This window comes from Dipodomys spectabilis, unplaced genomic scaffold, assembly GCF_019054845.1.
Source record: "Dipodomys spectabilis isolate Male_0828 unplaced genomic scaffold, ASM1905484v1 ptg000043l, whole genome shotgun sequence".
Classification (NCBI taxonomy): domain Eukaryota; kingdom Metazoa; phylum Chordata; class Mammalia; order Rodentia; family Heteromyidae; genus Dipodomys; species Dipodomys spectabilis.
The window spans coordinates 14,923,963-14,943,099 of record NW_024870720.1 but is presented as its reverse complement, the minus strand read 5'-3'; the positions used below and the strand labels follow the sequence as shown (position 1 = coordinate 14,943,099).

The window sequence follows — 19,137 nt, the reverse complement described above, 5'->3', positions numbered from 1 at the left end:
CTTACTTTCATAAAATCAATGCCATTGGCCAAGAACTGGGAGGAAGAGGTGCTGGAAACTCAAGTGCAGACCAGGTAGAGAAAAAAAATTATTAAAGTTCATAAGGTACAGAATCTCTACAATTAACATAAATATTAATGATCAACCTCCCAAAATATTTTTCCTAAGTTCAGAAACAAGCCAAAGGTATGTCTTATTGATCTATAATTAGTGTTTATCTGGAAATTGTAACTAGTACAAAAAGGCAACCAAAAGCACCCAGGTTAGAAAGAAAAAAAAATTGTAACACTTAAATAACTGGAACAATTTTGGTTCATATGTCAGAAGGTAAAATATCTTAATACCCTCAAATTAATTGCAATCCAAATTAATATCCTGGTAGGACCTGTTTTTTTTGGGGGGGAGGGGGTCTGGTTGTAGGACCTGAACTCTGGGCCTGGGCCCTGTCCCTCAGCTCTTCAGCTCAAGGCTAGTGCTCTACCACTTGAGCCACAGCGCCACTTCCGGCTTTTTTCTTTTTGCTTATGTGGTGCTGAGGAATCAAACCCAGGGCCTCATGCATGCAAGGCAAGCGCTCTACCACTGAGCCACCTTCCCAGCCCTGTATTTTTTTTTTTTTAAGGTTTGGCCAACAGCACCACTTCTGGCTTTTTCTGCTTATGTGGTGCTGAGGAATTGAACCCAGGGCCTCATGCATGCAAGGCATGCCACTGAGCCACTTTCCCAGCCCCCTTGTAGGACCTTTTTAAAAGGAAGAAAGGAAGGGAGGGAGGGAGGAAGGGAAAAAAAGTAATACTCGTTCAGATGGTATGATCATCTATGAAGAAAAGTCAATAGAATCTACAAAATATTCTGGAACAGTCTCAAAAAGAAAATAAAATGAAAAAATTTGAATGGACTATTTAACACAAAAATGGTAACTATTTAATGATATATCTGACTAAAGATATACAAGACATGTACACTAGCCCCAAAATATTACTTAGAAAAACAGAAAGGTAATAGTTGAGCAGATAATGTCACTGAGCAATAACAGGTCTCTGTATGGTTGGATGAATGAATTGAATTTGTTTTTTGCTCTAATTACATTTATTAGAAAGATGATTCTTTTTTTTTCTACTGAATTGCATGCATACCTTTGTTAGAAGATACATCTATTTTTTTTTTTTTTTTGGAGGGGGTCCGGTCATGGGCCTGAACTCTGGGCCTGGGCGCTGTCCCTCAGCTCTTCATCTCAAGGCTAGCGCTCTACCACTTGAGCCACAGTGCCACTTCCGGCTTTTTTTCCTTTGTGCTTATGTAGTGCTGGGGAATCGAACCCAGGGCCTCATGCATGCAAGGCAAGCGCTCTACCACTGAGCCACCTTCCCAGCCCTATAAGATACATCTAATATCAAGAAAGGATCTGTTTACTCTTCTGACTATCCAGAGATTTATTTTATTGATCATTACAAAGAGCAGCTTTTGATTTCATTTGAATGCTTCTATTAACTTATATACAATATGTGTTATACATAATAAATGTGTATATGTATATATATATGTATATGTATATATATGTGTATATATATATATATATATATATATGTGAGTGTATACATATATATATAGTCTTTTTTTGTACTAGTCCTGGGACTTGAATTCAGGGCTTGGGTACTGTCCCTGAGCTTCTTTTGTTCAAGGCTAGTGCTCTTCCACTTGAACCAAAGTGCCACTTGGGGCTTTTTTTTTTGTTGTTGTTATTGGAGATAACAGTCTCATGGACTTAGCTGCCTGGGCTGATTTGAATCACCAGGCTCAGATCTCAGCCTCATGAATGGCTAAGATTACAGGCATGAGCCACCAGTGCTTGGCTTTCTTTCTCTCTCTCTCATTCATACTCTTTTTTTTTTTTTGGTAGTACTGGGGTTTAAACTCAGGGCCTTGAGCTTGTTAGGCAGGCACTCTAGTACTGAACCACATGTCTAGCCCTTTTTTCTGGTCTGAGATCAGGACTTGAACTCAGTAACTGATGCTTTCATTCATCTACTACTTTACCAACTGAGCCATGCCTCCAACCCCTCCAACCTTTTTTATGCTGAGTATTTTGAGATAGGGTCTTGCTTCCTGCCTAGACATGCACCTGGACCGCAATCCACCTCTTTTAGACTTTCTGTCATAGCTGGGGTGACAGACACACAGGTTCCAACACACCAGCTTTTTCTGTTAAGATAGCATATTTTTCTGCCTGAACTGGCCTGAAACCTCGATCCTCCTGATCTCAATAACTTGGATCACAGGCATGTACCACCATATCTAACTATACTATGATTTGAGAAAAAGAAGAGCTGTGTGTGTGTGTATCCGTATATTTATATGTACATTATATAACTATTGTACATATTATATGTTACATATATGAGCTACATGTTACAGATTGTTTATCTGTTCATCAATTAACATTTAGGCTGCTTGCACTTAAAAAAATCACCATTGCTCTGAAGATTGTGTACCTGTTGTTAGTTCTTCTGTTTATGTACCTAAGAGTGTAGGGATATATAATTCTGTTTTATTTTCCAAGGAATCAGTGTTTAGTTATTCTCCCTAGTGAATCAAGACCTTCCTTAGTACTTTATCCAATGGCCTATGTATTATTATGTTTTTGAGTATGGATGATACAAAAAAGTAGCATTGTACTGATCTTTATGGCTCTAGGCACTGTTACTGCTAATCTTTTTAGGTAGTAATTTGCCCAGTACTGGTAGTTTTTCTTACTTTCATGTATTACTCACAGGACTTTCTTCGTATCTCTGGATATGTACCAGTTTTGTGACTTCTAGCTACCCTGATCTCTACAGAGTTCTGTCTTTTAACTCAGGGAGCCTCTGGCTTTGTCTCATGGTTTTCTTATATAGTGGCTATGACCTAGAAGCTTTCTCAAGTTAATAAGCTTAGGAAACTTCAAAGGATTGCCTTGTTTTTTTTTTTGTTTTTTTTTTTTTTTTGTTATCTGCTGTCCATTTTCTTGTATAGTAGATAAAGTGGACACAGGTGAAAAGTACATTTTAATCAGATGTCTATTTGATTATATCTACATCCTAGATTGTAGATTATATAGGTGGACATGTACTTCGTATCTTTCAGTTCTAGGCTGTCTATTTGACTTTTGTTGTTGTTATTGGTGTTTGAACTCAGGGCCTCATGCTTACTTGGCTTGCTTGCTTAGTTTGTGGTCTACATCTTGAGCCACACCTCATCTGCCTTTTGCTAGAGATTGGGGTCTCAACTGACTTATACTGACTAAGAACCTTCATCCTCAGAATCCCAACCTCCTGAGTAGCTAGGATTAAAGGTGTAAGCCATCAGTGCCTGACTCATTTGATGGTTTTGTGGATTTTAATTTATTTTTTTTTCTGTTTATTTGAAATTTTCTGGTTTTTTTTGTTATTTCATCTTTATTTCCTGAATCATAGTTCTAGGCAAATTGAAGGTTGATAACCTGGTTATGACTTAGATAACTTACAATACATCATGGATGCATTATTTACTTCAAGATATCTTCAAGGTTCTTTTCTACAAATTTATAGCTCTATGCTATGATGGAAAGAACAAGAGGTAGAAAGCCACTAATTGATTTTTGACTCCACTATTTTCTAGTAAGGCTCTAAGCTTAATCTCTCCAAGCTTTACGTTCTTATTTGTAAAATGAAAGGAGTACAAGATGCTTAGTAAGCTCGTTGTGTAGGTAATAAAAGCTAGACATTTAGAATGACCTCATGCCCAAAATGAGGATCCAGAAATGCTAGCTCCTTATTCTTTTTTCTTCAATTGTCTGTTCTGATCAATCAGCTAGTGTGTTTTTGTTATTTTTTAATTGCTTTTAACCTGTTAGTTCTAAGCACTGATTTTTAAATTTTTTAGGCAATTATATAGCTTAAAAACATTCTTGACAATAATACTAATTTGTCTTATGAAGAGTTTTTTTCTAATGTTCTGCTGTCATTTGAAACTGAATTTTAGTTCTTTTGTAACTATCTAACAGTATTACTTTTTGACCAACATAGGAAAGTGATATTCTAGTGATAATTCAGTGAATATTGTAGTATGTCTAAATTACTTGAAAGTTATTGTTCATATACAGATTTTAAAAGGACTATTTACATACTGGAAGGAAATTTTATTTTCTGATTGTATATTATTGTTGAGCCTGTTGGTGAAAATCCTGGTTCTTATATATTAAAATACTAATTTTCAGCACATCTCAGCATTATGAAATTTTACATTAATCTCAGAAGTAAGTCAAGTAATTTTCTGTTTTAAGTTTTTCCTAAGTTAAGTAATTTTTTACTTTATATAGTTTCCTTCCAATAACTTTATTATTACTGTTTTTTTTTGTCGGTCGTGGGGTCTGAACTCTTCTTGGGCCTGGGCGCTGTCCCTCAGCTCTTCAGCTCAAGGCTAGCACTCTACCACTTGAGTCACAGCACCACTTCCAGCTTTTTCTGCTTATGTGGGGCTGAGGAATTGAACCTAGAGCCTCATGCATGCAAGGCAGGCACTCTACCACTGAGCCACCTTCCCAGCCCCTTCCAGTAACTTTAAAAAGATGTTTGATTTAACAATTTCAGTTTGCACTGATATAAATGCATATACATTCTTATTTGAAAATACTTAAAACTAAGATTACAGTAACATTTAAAGCACTGTAGTTGAATCTTAATGCATTATAAATTTAAGAATGTAAAAATCAAGTATGTTTTTGTAACTTTAATTGTACAAAGGTTTCAATTCATACATGTTTTAAATAAGAATTTGAATATTTGAAATATTGCTTGGACCTTCTGTGATGTTTTGAACAAATTCAATTCAAATAAATTTTAATTGTAGTTTTAAGGAGCAAACTACTTACAAAGTTTTAAAAAATTCAAATAATAAATTAGTCATTGGTAATGAAGATGCAGTAATAGTGGTAACAAAGTAGAAGTATCTTCAAGATTATCTAAGTGGTTCCTCGCTATTCTGAAAGGTTTATGCATAATGGCACATAGCTTGTCTATAGGGAATAATAAGAAGTTAGGGTATTTAGGAAAAAATTATTAGAAAGTCCTAGTTTTCTATTTCAGTAATATAGTTTATCTGGGTACTGTTGTAAGCCAACTTTAAATTCTCAGAAAGTTTTAAGGACATGTCATATCTAATATTAAATATTGAGTAATTATCTAATAAGCCATTTTATGTCTTCATTATTTCATTTAGATCTTTGTGTTTCTCTTGCAGTTTTCATATTTTCACTTATTTTCATAATTGTACCAAAAATTTCAGTAGGATCAAAGGCAATTAAAATAGAAGCGCAGAGATCTGTCTGTGTACACAAATCTATTTAATTTGTAGTTAAAATGATGTTTTTGAATCCCTGTGATTTTTTTACTGTAGTGGGGCTGACATATTAGAACTAGTTTACCAATGAAGAAAATAAAACCACCAAAGTGTTGAAATGAAGGAATGTGTTGTTACTGTTTTATTTTTATAAAGAGGGAAAGGGCCATTCAAAATAGGCTCTCACATGAGGGATGCTTAGCACTGTCTTCTAAACCAGGTTGGTGATATGATATGCTCACAAAAGTTGATTTTTTTTTTTTACATGCTGTAAGTTGGTGGTCTTGGTCCTTTTATCTAAAGAACCCATGATAAAATTAGATTTTGAGTTGTTCATCTTAGGCAGAAGGATTTAGGACTCACTGGTAAAGAACCACTAACCTGTCCTCTCACCCCAGGGTGTGCACACTGAAAAGGATTAAGGCCCACTGTAGGGAAGCTTGTACTGAAGCCTGTACTGCCCTTTCCTCTGTTCTTTCAGCTAAACAGAGTTTTAGTTCCCATGACTATCAATCTGGTGCTTTCAGAAGTATTAAACTCTTCTAAGAAAATAAGATGACTTATTTTTAGAACCTGGCCCAGAAAGATATGTTTCAGTGATATTTCATGTTTATAGATCCTATACATACTGTTTTTTTCTGATGCATATTTATTTGCTTTAACTTATTTTTGAAAATGAAGAGAAAATGTAATTATTTGAAATTGAGTGACAGATTTTTATACTATCAGGTTGCTTCTCCAGATAATAATTATAGAGTTTGACGTGCTAAATCTTAACATTTCATTAGAAATAGCTATCTGACAACCTTGTGGACATAAACTCTTAACTTTTATATTTAGATGATTGCAGTTATAATGTGCTTTCTTTTCATTGAAGTTTAAAAGCTTTGGAAATGCTTTTATAAATGTTGAAGTGTCATATTTTTCACTGTCTGCTAAATTGATATTGTATTTATTCTTGAAAATGTATTTTGATTTTGTTAACTTAAAATAATTGCCGAGTATTAAATGTTCTCAATAGTTAATGCTTTTTTTCCTTCATTTAATTTGAGCCTTTGTTGTTACTAACAAATAATTTGTGGCATAGTTTCTTTTCCTTCCTTTTCTCTCTCTCTCTCTCTTTCCCTCTTTCTTTCTTTCTTTCTTTCTTTCTTTCTTTCTTTCTTTCTTTCTTCTTTCTTTCCTTTTTGAATCACTGCTAGAATCTATATACTTGTCACCTTAGTGTGCTAGAAATGTTCCACTCAAATCAAGGGTTCCTTTCTGGTTTTGTATGTTCTCACCTGCTCCTCACTGTAAATCATTGAGATGTCAAGTGCAATGATTAATTAAGCTGCACGTGCAAGTGCCTTTTTTTCACCTGTCAAGCAGGAAAGAAGTCTTACAGCAAGATTAGATGTCTCTAGTTCACAGCGTTTACTTCAGACTGTCAAGTGTGAAGAAATATTGTATATTTAGATGCCTATTCAGACTATGGCATAGCAGGGTTTGTTTGGTTTAGAATTCTTAAATATTATAAGATACAATTATTGTACTAAGCCCTATCATTAAACTCATAATTAGAGGCAAAGAATAAATTCAGAATTCCTGCATAAGTAATTTGGAATTTCAGGTTTCATACTTGGTAATTGTCATTTATTCAAATACTGGTAGTCGATTTATTTAAAGTAAATGTTTTTAAGTTCATTTGTGTGTACATATATCATGAGATCTAGTCTCACTATAGTATATCATGTATTTAAACTTCTGATGAACTGATGATGGTGGTAACCTTTTTTTTCCCCCTAAGTAATAAATATTTTCAAGATGGATTAAGCTCTTTAGTCCTATTTTTTTTCCTTGTAGTTTTAATATAAAGTAGCAGACTTGGAAAGCCTGTTCTCCACTCTTTCATCACCCCTCATTCCCATTAAAACCATCAGTAAAAGTAAAACCTCAAATTGTATAGTAATCTTAATCTATTATTAAAAGGTCCTCGAAAGGAAGATTACAAGGTAGATTCAGGTTTTGAATCGGTTTTGCCATTGGTTTAGCAGCGGGTGGGCAGGCAGATGCCTGCTCATAGTAGAACCTATTGCCATTTTTCACCATTGATAGAGTAGCCTTTCAGAGTCAATGAGCTCTGTCAATGTGAGCTTGTCAAGGCTACAACTTCATAGACCTGAGAGGCGGTTTGAGAGGTCAGCCCTTTTCAGGTTCGCTGTGATGCAAATGAACTTTAATGCTTAAACAACTATTGGAATTTTTATGTCTGCTCCTTGTTCTTTTTTCTTCACAAAGTCATTGACGAGACATTCAGTGCTTTTTAAATTGGAAGTTGCATTGTGCTAAAGACCTAGTACAGATTTACGGAGGGCTGAAAGCAGTTAGATCATGTTCTTTTCATGGTGCGATTAGAATCAAATCGATTTCCCTACAGCCTTCAGCATTCAGATGGCAATTTTAACAAAGCTTGGGGGCTAGACAAGGGACAAAACGACTGAACTGAATGTTAATTACACTCTGCAGCCTTATTTTCTTTTGATTTGGAGCTGACTGGCAACTAAATTAACAAAAAGTGTGACCATAACTGCTGCCCTATTTTCATTTAAAAGGAGGGCTGCCTCTAAAAGGCTATCTTTACAAAGAAACAAGTGAGGTCCACTGATCATTGTTAACAAGGGCACTTTTTTTTTCTTTAAAATTCTTGCCAAAAAGACTGTTTGAAAAAAGTAATGTAATAAATTAGTCATTGGCATATTATTACCTAGAGAAGTAGTTGATTTTCTGATTTTTCTTACTTCAGCTTGGAAAATAGAATGCACCTAGAGACAATTTGTTGGTAGTTATGAATTATAATTGGCACCTAAATGACTTTGGTGTGTTTTTCACATGTTGATCAAGCTAACAGATAATATTGGAAATGGATTACAGTAGGTGCTTTAAATAAGTATTAGTATTTTGTTAGCTCTTCAAAACCAGCTTGATCCTCATACTTTTTTCACCTAGCTCATCCTAGCTCATCCTTTACTTGAGTATTTGATTATTACTATTTATTTACAGTTGTGCCACATGAATAGCAGTCGATGCTTTTTTCCTCCTCTTAAGGAAGTTGCAGCTGCACCAAGTAGCAAGTCAATCCTGTCTGCACCAAGTCAATCCTTGCTGCATCACTGTCCCTTTTGCACCTGCAGTGGTGTCAGCTCATCTAACACCTGGCACCATGAATTATCTTCTTTATTTATTACCCCAAGCAACTGCTCCAAGCAGCATAGTCTATATTGCAACCGTCAAGTAAACTAAAGTTCACAATTGATTGTGAAATAAGTATTAATTTTTTAAAAATTAAAATTTGACTCTGCTAGGAAAAAATATTCTTAGAATAGCCAATAAACTGGCTTTTATATATGGACATTTTAAAGTATGGTGTTCAAATTAGTTTGATTTTTATAACTTAATGATGTTTCCTTTATCTTAACAATTATTTTGATTTTGGATCTACCCTAAAGGTCATTTTCATTTTGTTAACTAATATTTAATTTGTGTTTGTTTACATATTGCTAAATACTTTTAAATTATTTAAATATTGCAAAGATATTTTCTGAAGAAGTGAGGGTTTATATATATAAATATAAATACAAATATAATTTGGTTAATGACATTATTTTTTGGCTTGGCTAGTTTTAAGTTAGAGGCCAATAGGTTTGGAACAGTGTTCAAAAGATACATATGCTTAGAAACACTATTTTCTCTCAAGTTACTATTTAGTGCTGGAACATTGTCTCAGCCCACCCTATATTCAGACACTGTCTTATACTTCTTTTCTCACAAAAAGCAGCTGCAAAACAAAGTTTTTCTAAAACCAGTCATGAGTAAACTTTTTCCTCATTTGTCTTCCAGACACGAAGATCGATTGAGAAGTTATTAGAATGGGAAAACAATAGGTTATACCACAAGGTGAGTACCACAGGGAGCAGCTTCGTACTGTTGGGGTCTGAATTGCACAGTATGGAAACAGATGCTTTTGTTGAACTAAAAATATGAAAGGTGGACAAATGGGCTAGTCTGTGTGCTGCAATAAAATAGAGCTCATTTTTCTTCTTTTACTCTCCTACTTGTCTAGCTGTGCTTGCACTGGAGACTGAGCAAAAGGAAATGTGAAACGAATAACATGATGGAATATGTAAGTTAAAGGGCTGTTTCGTGAGTTTCTCTATTAAATGATCATTTATTTTGCTTCTGATCTTATTCTTTCCATGATTATTAATCAGCAAAGGTGTCAGGAGCTTAATCTCTTGAGTGCAAGGATTTTCTACGGTTCACAGATGCATGGGTTTCATGTGCAAGACTGATTTATAAAGTTATGAATGACTTGAAAACAAGGCTTCACTGTGTTCTGAAAAATAATAAATTAATTGCCAAGATAAAATAGCCTGAACATGTGTTGATGGAGTGTGAAATTTTAGATGCTGTATAAAGAATAACCACAACTTTGGTTACGCAGCAAGTCAGATATGGCTTTTTTATATAATGCTAATCAAGTTTCCAAGTATGGAAGAAAACCTTTCAGCCAAGCCATTGGAGCTTAAGAAACCTTTAGCCTTTATAGACTTTAACTGCCTATATACCTCAGTGGACTTTAGAGAATCTCTCAGTTATTAGAATGTTGCTTTGTGAAATTATCTTAAAATTAAGAAGAGAAACTGGCCATCTTGTTTATCCTTCAAAGATACTAGTTTTGCATACATATGCTGTGATTTTAAACTTTAATTTTGTGTGACTCCCTAGTATACTTAAATGACTGTTCTCCTTTTGAGAAGTTCAGAATACTATAGGAAATTATGAATTTTCATTAAGTCTCCCTTGATCGTAAGTGCTTTATTTTAAACATGGAAAGATTATTAGCTTAAAAGAAAAGCGTTTAAGGGAGAGCTGATTGTTGAAAACTAAAAACACAGTGTTTGTGAAGTACTTGGTATAGCATTTCTGGCCAACTTTTGTCTATTCTTTGCAACAATATAACCATCATAGATTTTGTGTGTGTGTGTGTGTGTGTGTGTGTGTGCTCGTGCGCGTGCAACAAGATGTATTTAAAGAGTGTTGAAACAGTTGGAAATTATGATAAAATAATTTCCTTGTTATATTTTTCATTTGTTTAATTACCATACGGCCAAATCCCATTTTTTTCCTTGAACATAAAAGATATTTTAAGTATCTCTTCCACTGCAAACTAGCTGTATTCAGTGAATTTAATAATATAGGTTTTAGCTTTAGCCATTATATCAAACGTTAATTTATGATGATGAGAAAGAAAGATACTTGATACCTCTTTATAACCTTAAAAAAACACATTTGAGTAATGTGTTTTAAGGTTGACCCATGTATTTTTTTTATGTATGTATTTGGAAACCAGAGATAGGAAATTTAAACAGTTTTATGAAAAATAATGCAATACATTTAAACCCAACACAGTTTAAAACTGAAGTTTTAATTGTTTTTTGTGTGTTTTTAAATTCACCTTAGAAAGGAAAACAAAGCTATTCCTGAGCTGAGGTTTAGCTCAGTGGTAGAATGCTTTCTTTATCAAGTGCAAGGCCCTGGGGTTGGATCTCCAACACTGAAAAAAATATTTCCAATGCTATGATTTCCAAGGAAATCTTGCTATGTGATTTTCTTTGATTCACAAAATATACTTAAAATTTTGTTAACTAAAAATTAGTAATCTAAAACATTCTAAAGTATGTGTTTGTAAAATTACTTCCCTAAATTTACATGTTTTCCATGATTAAGCACCTTTAAAGCCAATCTTCTTCCCATTATAATAGAAGAAATATAGAGGAGTAGTAAAACAAAGTATTAAAAAATTGTCTTAAAAATAAGGATTGCTAGATTTCCTAAGACATATATATTTCTGTAGTTGACACAGGAAAAAAGTGTAGTTTTAAAAACTCCCTAAAAATGCTGGGCTCACGCCTATAATCCTAGCTCCTAAGGAGGCTGAGATCTGAGGATTGCAGTTGAAAGCCAGCCTGGGCAGGAACTTCTTTGAGATTCTTATCTCTAATTAACCACTAGAAAACTGAAAGTGGTGCTGTGGCTCAAGTGGTAGAGCACTAGCCTTGAGCTGAAGAGCTCAGGGGCAGTCTCGGACCCAGAGTTCAAAACTCAACAACCCACAAAAACAAAACAAAAACAAACCAAAAAACGCTCCCTTAAAAATAATTTTTCAGGGAGTCCTAAAAATGTCTCAATATCACACAGTATCACAGTAAGATAGTAACCTAATTATCCCATGTTGTTTCTTAACTTTTCTGTAACTTACAGATATGTCTCCTTGATTTATCTACACCTCATTGATTTTTGGACATTAGAGATAATCTGGAAAAATACCAGTTCAAAATTAACTTTTCTTTATTCAGATATGATAAAGAGGTGTACAATTTAGAAGAAAGAAGACAGTGGCTAATTTCCGGGTGTGGTTTGTGAAGGAAAAGAGCTTAAAGGATATTGTTCTTTAAGAACTAATAATTCAAATATAGTCCAGTATAGTCTATAATTTATATTATGTAGTTTACATTATAAAATGTGAAAAAGTTAAAATTACTGTTGGAGGACGTACTAGAAATAAGGAAGTGTTGTCTTCAAAGTGAATTTTTTTTGGGTGGGGTAGGGGGTTCAATTGTGGGCCTTGAACTCAGGGCTTGGGAACTGTCCCTGAGCTTTTTTTGCTCAAGACTAGTGCTCTATCATTTTGAGCCACAGCGCTATATCCTGTTTTCTGATGGTTAATTGGAGATAAGAGTCTTATAGACGTTTCTGCCCCAGCTGGCTTTAAACCAGGATCCTCAGATCTTAGCCTCCTAAGTAGTTAGGACTATAGCTATGAACCAACCAGGTCCTGGCTTGAAAGTGGATTTTAAAGTAAATTAAATTTGTTTTAATACTTTTTTATTGTAAAGATACTGTACAGAGGAGTTACAGTTACATGAGTAAGGTAATGAGTACATTTCCTATCGAGCATTGGTACCACCTGTTAATTAAATTTTAAAGCATTAGAACCTTTTCACCTACACTAGTCCCTTTATTATTATAGGTGAAAAGCCTGAGGAATGGAGATATAGCTCAAATGAAAAAGCTAGGTGGAGAATAGTTGCACAGGATGCTAGGACATGTGTTGTGAGTAAATAACAAGTCCAGAGAATGGCAAACATGGCTCTGCAGGCTTAGTTGTAGGCTAACTGGAGCAGGATGAAGGTTTTTGAGGCAGATATAGAAGGCAGAGCAAAAACTAGTAGAACTCAAGGGTAAAAATGAAGATTCTTGCCTCAGATGACTTAAGTTGCATATGTTGTTCAGATGTGGAAATCATATCAAGACATAGTGTCTTGAAGAAAGAATTAGTTTACCACATGTGGAAATTATTCAGGTCAAATATATATATATATATATATATATATTTATCAGTATATGTTTTATGTAGAGTTGAAGCAAAAGAGTTAATTGTAATTTAAGACAGATCAAGTTGAATAAAAATTATCCCTGACCCCCTTGTGTATTTTAGTGTTACTGTGTTTTCTTGCTCATTTTCCTTCACTTAACTATTAAAAGTCTTTTGGGACAAATTACTTTTGCTAATCTAAGAAGAGAACAATTTAAAAATGAAAGCCAGTCGCCAGCCTAAGGTACACATATATACATATGCTTCTCCCCCCTGCCGTGTGTGTGTGTGTGTGTGTGTGTGTGTGTGTGTGTGTGTGTGTGTGTGTGTGTGTGTGTGTGTGTGTGTGTGTGTGTGTGTGTGTGTGTGTGTGTGTGTGTGTGTGTGTGTGTGTGTGTGACTTCACATTCTTTATCTAGAGATCACAAATCCTGGTAGGTAAAATAGGAGCAACTTTAGAATTTAGAGACCTTGATAAAAGAGTGGGAACATGAGCTGGGCACCCATAGTCTTGTCTGTAATCCCAGCTACTTAGGAAGCTGAGATCCAAAGGTAAGTGGTTCAGAGCCAGCCTAGGCAGAAAAGTCTATCTCCAAAATAACTTGGAAAAAGCAGGGCTGAGATGTGGCCCAAGTGTTAGAGAACTACCAAGCAAGCAAACTGAGCCATCATGAAACTTGAGTTCATATCCCAGTATCTACCACCCCCCTCCACCCCAAAGATCTATGAATAATAATAGTGTGGAAGCATGAAGATTATTGATCAGCTGCAGTCCTTTAGAACAGTAGAAATAAGGCAAGGCAAGACTTGAAGTTACGACTCTTGATCGCATTCTGACTCCACAATCTATGATGTTACAACTAGAATCATTGTTTTTCTCATCTAAAACAAGGATGATAATTACTGGGATTAAATAAATCTGTGGACCATGAAAAACTTGACGTGCAGGTAGCCTCCTGTTCTCATCCAGGCATGCATGTTTGTGCATGTGCTCCTCCACTGTCAAAGGAATTGTAAAGTTATAAAGTTTTCCTTATGAGAAAGAAGTTTTTATATTTGGTAAAGATGCAGAAATAAACTACATTTTCAATGTGAGGTTCTAGGTTATCAGATAAGTGTCTTTAAGAAAACAAAGTTGTAGTTTTGAAAAGTAAATAGAATTTTTAAAAAATTACAAGATATAGTATAACTAAAGTTTTAAGATAATTGTCTGTTCAAATCTTTGAAACCTTTTTCTTCTGCATTTACAGGTCATCCTCATAGAATTTTTACCAAAGACACCGATTTTTCGACCAGATTAGCATTTACTTTATTTATAGAGACTTTCCAAGTATGTTGTCTTTCCAATGGTGCCTTGCTTGGTGCTCTCCTGGTGGTGACATAACATTGGTTCTACAGAATTGTGTGGTGTTTTTGTTTTGTTTCTGTTTTGTTTTTGTTTTTAAATAACCGCATGTTCTATGTGTGCATATTTGTCAAACTTTGCAAGTTATTTCATACAGATGTTTAATACTTAAGTTATTGTGCTCTTTTCTGTTATGTATTCTGATTTTCAAGGATTACTTTTTTGTATTCTCAAAAAAAAAATACATTTGAACTTAGCATAAAAAGTGGCCAGCCTTTTTTATTTTATCACCAAGGTACACACAGCCCTGTATTTATAAATTCTTAACGTAGAAAAACATCTTTCTAAGTCTCTACTTGTTTATTCTACTGAGCACACTCTTTATATTAAATTTTTCTTCCCTTTAAAATAGTAATTATTTTTAAAATAGTAAGTTTTCTTTAATAGCCTTTTGAAACCTGACATGTCCTTTCTCTTATAGTTCCTAATGCTCTGTTTACAGCAGATATATCTGTTAACATTATGAAGACTTGTCAAAAGTTTTGAAAATATTTCTGTCTTCAAAGGTAGGAAGGCAGGATTAAATTATTTTTATTAAAATAGACAAATCAATGGCTGGTATGCATGTATCTAATGGTTGCTAGAGCTCAGGATCACAAAATATAATAGCATCATAATCTGTTTATATTTTTGATTGATCAGAATGATATTAATAATGGCCTTATATGGGTTATTTTTTATTGTCATTAAATCTTCTATACAAATGTATGGACATAATTCTTTTAAAGTTTTCTAAGAAAAATATTTCTCTTAATCTGACAGTAACTGTAGGATGGACATAATGGTTCTGAAGAGTGTGGGGAAAAGTGAGTAAAAGTTATAGAATTAAAAGTAAGTTGGTATTTAGTACCTCATCAATATTTAGAACAGCTTATTACTAAGAAATGGAGCACTTAGTACTGTTTTTATCCACCCTATGGTCTCACCTTCAATCCAGTTATGTGTACGACTTTTTTATTGAAGATGTGACATGTAAGTTTGAGTCAGATGAGCTTATTGCTTTTAAACACACACACACATATATAACTATATCTTATTTCCTTTGGGTTGTACATATCTCCATGCATTTAGAACTTTATGAATGGCCTATCTGTACGTTTATGTTTTTATATGGCTAAAACAATACACGTTTTAATGTGTCAACAACTTGTTCCCTATGGCTGTGGTATCGAGCAATAATGTGAATAATTTTTGAAATTATATGAACTGTGCTTAATAATTTGTATTAAGAATTGGTACCACTATACCTTTTTTCCTTGTATTAAATCTTTTAAATACCAGTTTCATTAATTAATATACCTGTGGTTTTTTTTTAAGTATTTCTTTGTGCTTCTCCTAAGTACTGTACTTTTCTCTATATATTTGAATAGTTAAGTGCCAGTATCTTATATCCTGTTTCTGTATTGGGCATTAGGAGCAATCTTAAAACTAAAATTTACAACAGTTTTTGTCTGAGAATTATTGGTTTCTGTTGCCTCACACACCCAAATACTTAACAAGTTGGATTTATATAACACTTTTTTGTGAAGTGTACAAAGTAAAAAGAACTCAAATACTTCTCACTTTTATTTAACTTCTGTTTAGATTGTGTCATACCACCTTAAAGTAGTGAAACTAAAAGTACTGCTTCCCCAAAGCCCCAGTAATTCCTGTGGTTTCAATGTGAAAATTCTGTATATCCATAAAATACTCAGCCTCAGGATTCAAAAAAGCATAAAAATGTAATGACTTTGTAGACTATGCAGCAGTACATCATAGAGAACTATAGTGACCAGCTATTTAACGTAATTTTTCTTCTATCCTAATTAGTCTTTTGTCACTTATGATTTTTATTTTTTGTGCAGTTGCATAAAAATTCTCTAGGAATGTGTATTCTTTTTTTTTTTTTGGTTGGTCATGGGTCTTGAACTCTGGGTCTGGGCACTCTGTTCCTGAGCTCCTCAGCTCAAAGCTAGCGCTCTGCCACTTGAGCCACAGCACCACTTCTGGTTTTCTAGTGGTTTATTAGAGATAAGAGTCTCATGGAGTTTCCTACCCAGGCTGGCTTTAAACAGTGATTCTCAGATCTCAGCCTGCTGAGTAGCTAAGATTACAGGCGTGAGCCACCGGCACCCAGCTATAATGGAATATTTTGAAATCAAGCACTATAGTATGATGTTTTTATTATCATTTACAAAGCACTTCTGATTGTTACTTCATTCGAGTACATTGACATTCATTTGTGACATTAGTGATATGTATAGTTGGACTTAAAGTTGCCTGAGTTAGTTTTATGTAATTTTTTACATGTGATTCAGTTCTCACGGACTTGGCTTCTCAGCCAAGTACCCATTAGCTACATGCCTCATTTCCACCATAAGTATCTGCTGTGACTTGCTGTTCATCAGTAGTACTAAATGAAAAATGTATTTAAAATTATTTGACCCTACTCTAGCATCTAGTCCTAGACTCCTTGTACTTGTTGGAAGTATTGTGGATCTCTGTGTGTGCATGCATGTAAGCAGGAAAGATGGGAAACTACTCTGCCACTTCTCCCTCCCTCTGCCTCTTCCTCCTTCCCTCCCTCTGCCTCTTCCTCCTTCCCTCCCTCCCTCTCTCCCCCCTCCATTCCTTCCTTCCTTCCTTATTTGTAGCACAGACTGGTCTTGAATTCAGTATATTTGGGTTCAGTTGATAGAGTACCAGCCAATAAGTGAAAGTATTTGAGTCCCAGTTTTGGACCAAAGAAAAAAGAAAGGAAGAAAGAATGAAGTATATTGAACTCTATCCTCTTACCTCAGTCTCTCAAGTGCTGAGATTAGAAGCAGGTCCCACCATGCCTACCCTCTGACATTCTTAACTAGGTGTTTAGAAGACCAACTAAAGTGAGTCACAGTAAGTTGAGTAGTTTGACACCTTCAGTTCTTCAAAGATGGTAATTGAATTTTTGTTGTTATACTGGTGCTGGGGTTTGAACTGGCCCTTGTGCTCTAGGTACTTTACCACTTTAGGCAGGTCTTCAGTCTGGCATTTTGCTAGTTAGTTGGGGATAGAATCCTGCGTACTTTTTTTTTTTAAACCAGGGCTGGCTTTCAACTATGATTTTCCAGGTCTCGACCTACACTTTAGAACTACAAGCTTGAACCACTAGTTCCCTGCTATTATTATTATTATTACTACTACTACTATTATTATTTTGTCGGTTGTGGGGCCTAAACTCTGGGCTTGGGCACTGTCCTTCAGCTCTTCAGCTCAAGGCTAGCTCTCTACCACTTGAGCCACAGCACCACTTGTGGGTTTTTCTGCTTATGTGGTGCTGAGGAATGGAACCCAAGGCCTCATGCATGCAAGGCAACCACTGAGCACCGTCCTACCCCCTGCTATACCTATTGTAAAAGAATGTATACAATGGTCCAGTTGCTGTTTTGCTTCTTGGTAGATCCTGTCTGTTCATACTTTATACACAGGAAGGAAGGATAGAAAAATGGACCTGAGGCTGCTTCTCAGACCACTTTGTGTGTGTGTGTGTGTGTGTGTGTGTGTGTGTGTGTGTGTGTGTGTGTGTATAGTGTGTCTGTGTCTGTCCTGGGACTTGAACTCAGGGCCTGGGTGCTCTCCCATGCTCTACTACATGAGCCACAGCTCCACTTTCAGCTTTTTAGTGATTAATTGGAGAGACTCATGGATTTTCCTGAGCTGTCTGGCTTCAAATCACAATTCTCAGATCTCAGACTCCTGAGTTGCTAGCATTACAGGTGTGTGCTTTATCAGCACCCAGCTCAAACTACTGTTTTACAAAAGTACATATGATTTGGGAGGAAAGAATAGGCCCAATTCCAAAACTATTTATGTTTGAATGGTTAACCCTACTTTCATGTTGAAATTTAGCTCTTTTTAAAAGTGAAATAATTTTTCATTGGTATAACAGCCTACCTTGTCTTTTTTTGGAAACCTTTCATATAAGTTGATATTTGAAAGACACCTTAATTCTTGAGTTATCTTGTTCTGTACATTTATGAAGCTTTTTAAAATTTATTTTTGTGCTGGTCTTGAACTTAGGGCTTGTACACTGTTCCTGGGCTTTTTTTTTTTTCCTCTAGCACTCTTACCACTGAGCCATAGTGCCACTTCTGGCCTTCTAAGTGGTTAATTGGAGATAAGTCTCATGGACTTTCCTACTCAGGCTAGTTTCGAACCTCAGTCCTCAGATCTCAGCCCTTGAGTAGCTAGGATTACAGACATGAGCCACCTGCACTGGGCTCTATAAAGATGCTTAGATAGCAGCTTGAAAGATTACTTACTGTTGATTAATTGCAGTTTGGTATACCTGGTTCTGGAATAATGATTGGTAGTTTCCTTATAAAATGAAAAATTGAACCAACAGAGTATTCAATATTAAAAAAACTGAAAAAAAGGGAATTCTGATCTTGACTTTTAATTCTCTTCACATGTTCTAGAAGATTATCAAATGATTTTGCTTCTTTGTTACTATTTTTTTTATTTCCAAAGCAGGATTTTAACCACTTAATGATGTTTGAATTTTAAGTCTTGGATGTTTAGTAGAAATGAGATTACCTTTTTTTTTTCCAACTTATTTACAATGTCATTTTAAGCTTGAGTTGTCAGATTTTGCATTTGAAATGGAAAAGTCTGAGTACTTAGAATGCTTTAAGAATTGGGGAATATTAAATATACTTGAAAAATTGCTTTCTCTAAGACTTTTAAGACTATAGTAACATCTAAGATATTTGAATAATTATTCTGTTCACAGTGCTCTTAATTGGAGAATGGACTTTTTTTCTGTTAATGAAAAATAATATATTGCTTTCTTAGCTCTTTAAGAAATAGTCCTCCAGGCACCAGTGGCTCATGTCTGTAATCCTAGATACTCTGGAGGCTGAGATCTGAGGATCATGGTTCAGAGCCAGCCTGGGCAGGAAAGTCCATGAGACATGGACTTTTTGTTTTAAGCGTTTTGTTC

At 34.9% G+C, this 19,137-nt stretch overlaps 1 protein-coding gene across 1 annotated transcript in view; it reads left to right on the top strand.

The window, feature by feature from the left end:
• Positions 1–15,635, top strand: part of Chic2 (cysteine rich hydrophobic domain 2) — a 36,305-nt gene extending 20,670 nt beyond the window's left edge. The window contains exons 4-6 of the mRNA XM_042678421.1: positions 9,235–9,291; positions 9,458–9,517; positions 14,023–15,635. Of these exons, the coding sequence (XP_042534355.1) occupies positions 9,235–9,291; positions 9,458–9,517; positions 14,023–14,073 (168 nt within the window). The 3' untranslated portion in view covers positions 14,074–15,635. The remainder of the gene's footprint in view (positions 1–9,234; positions 9,292–9,457; positions 9,518–14,022) is intronic.
• Positions 15,636–19,137: the final 3,502 nt, after the last annotated feature.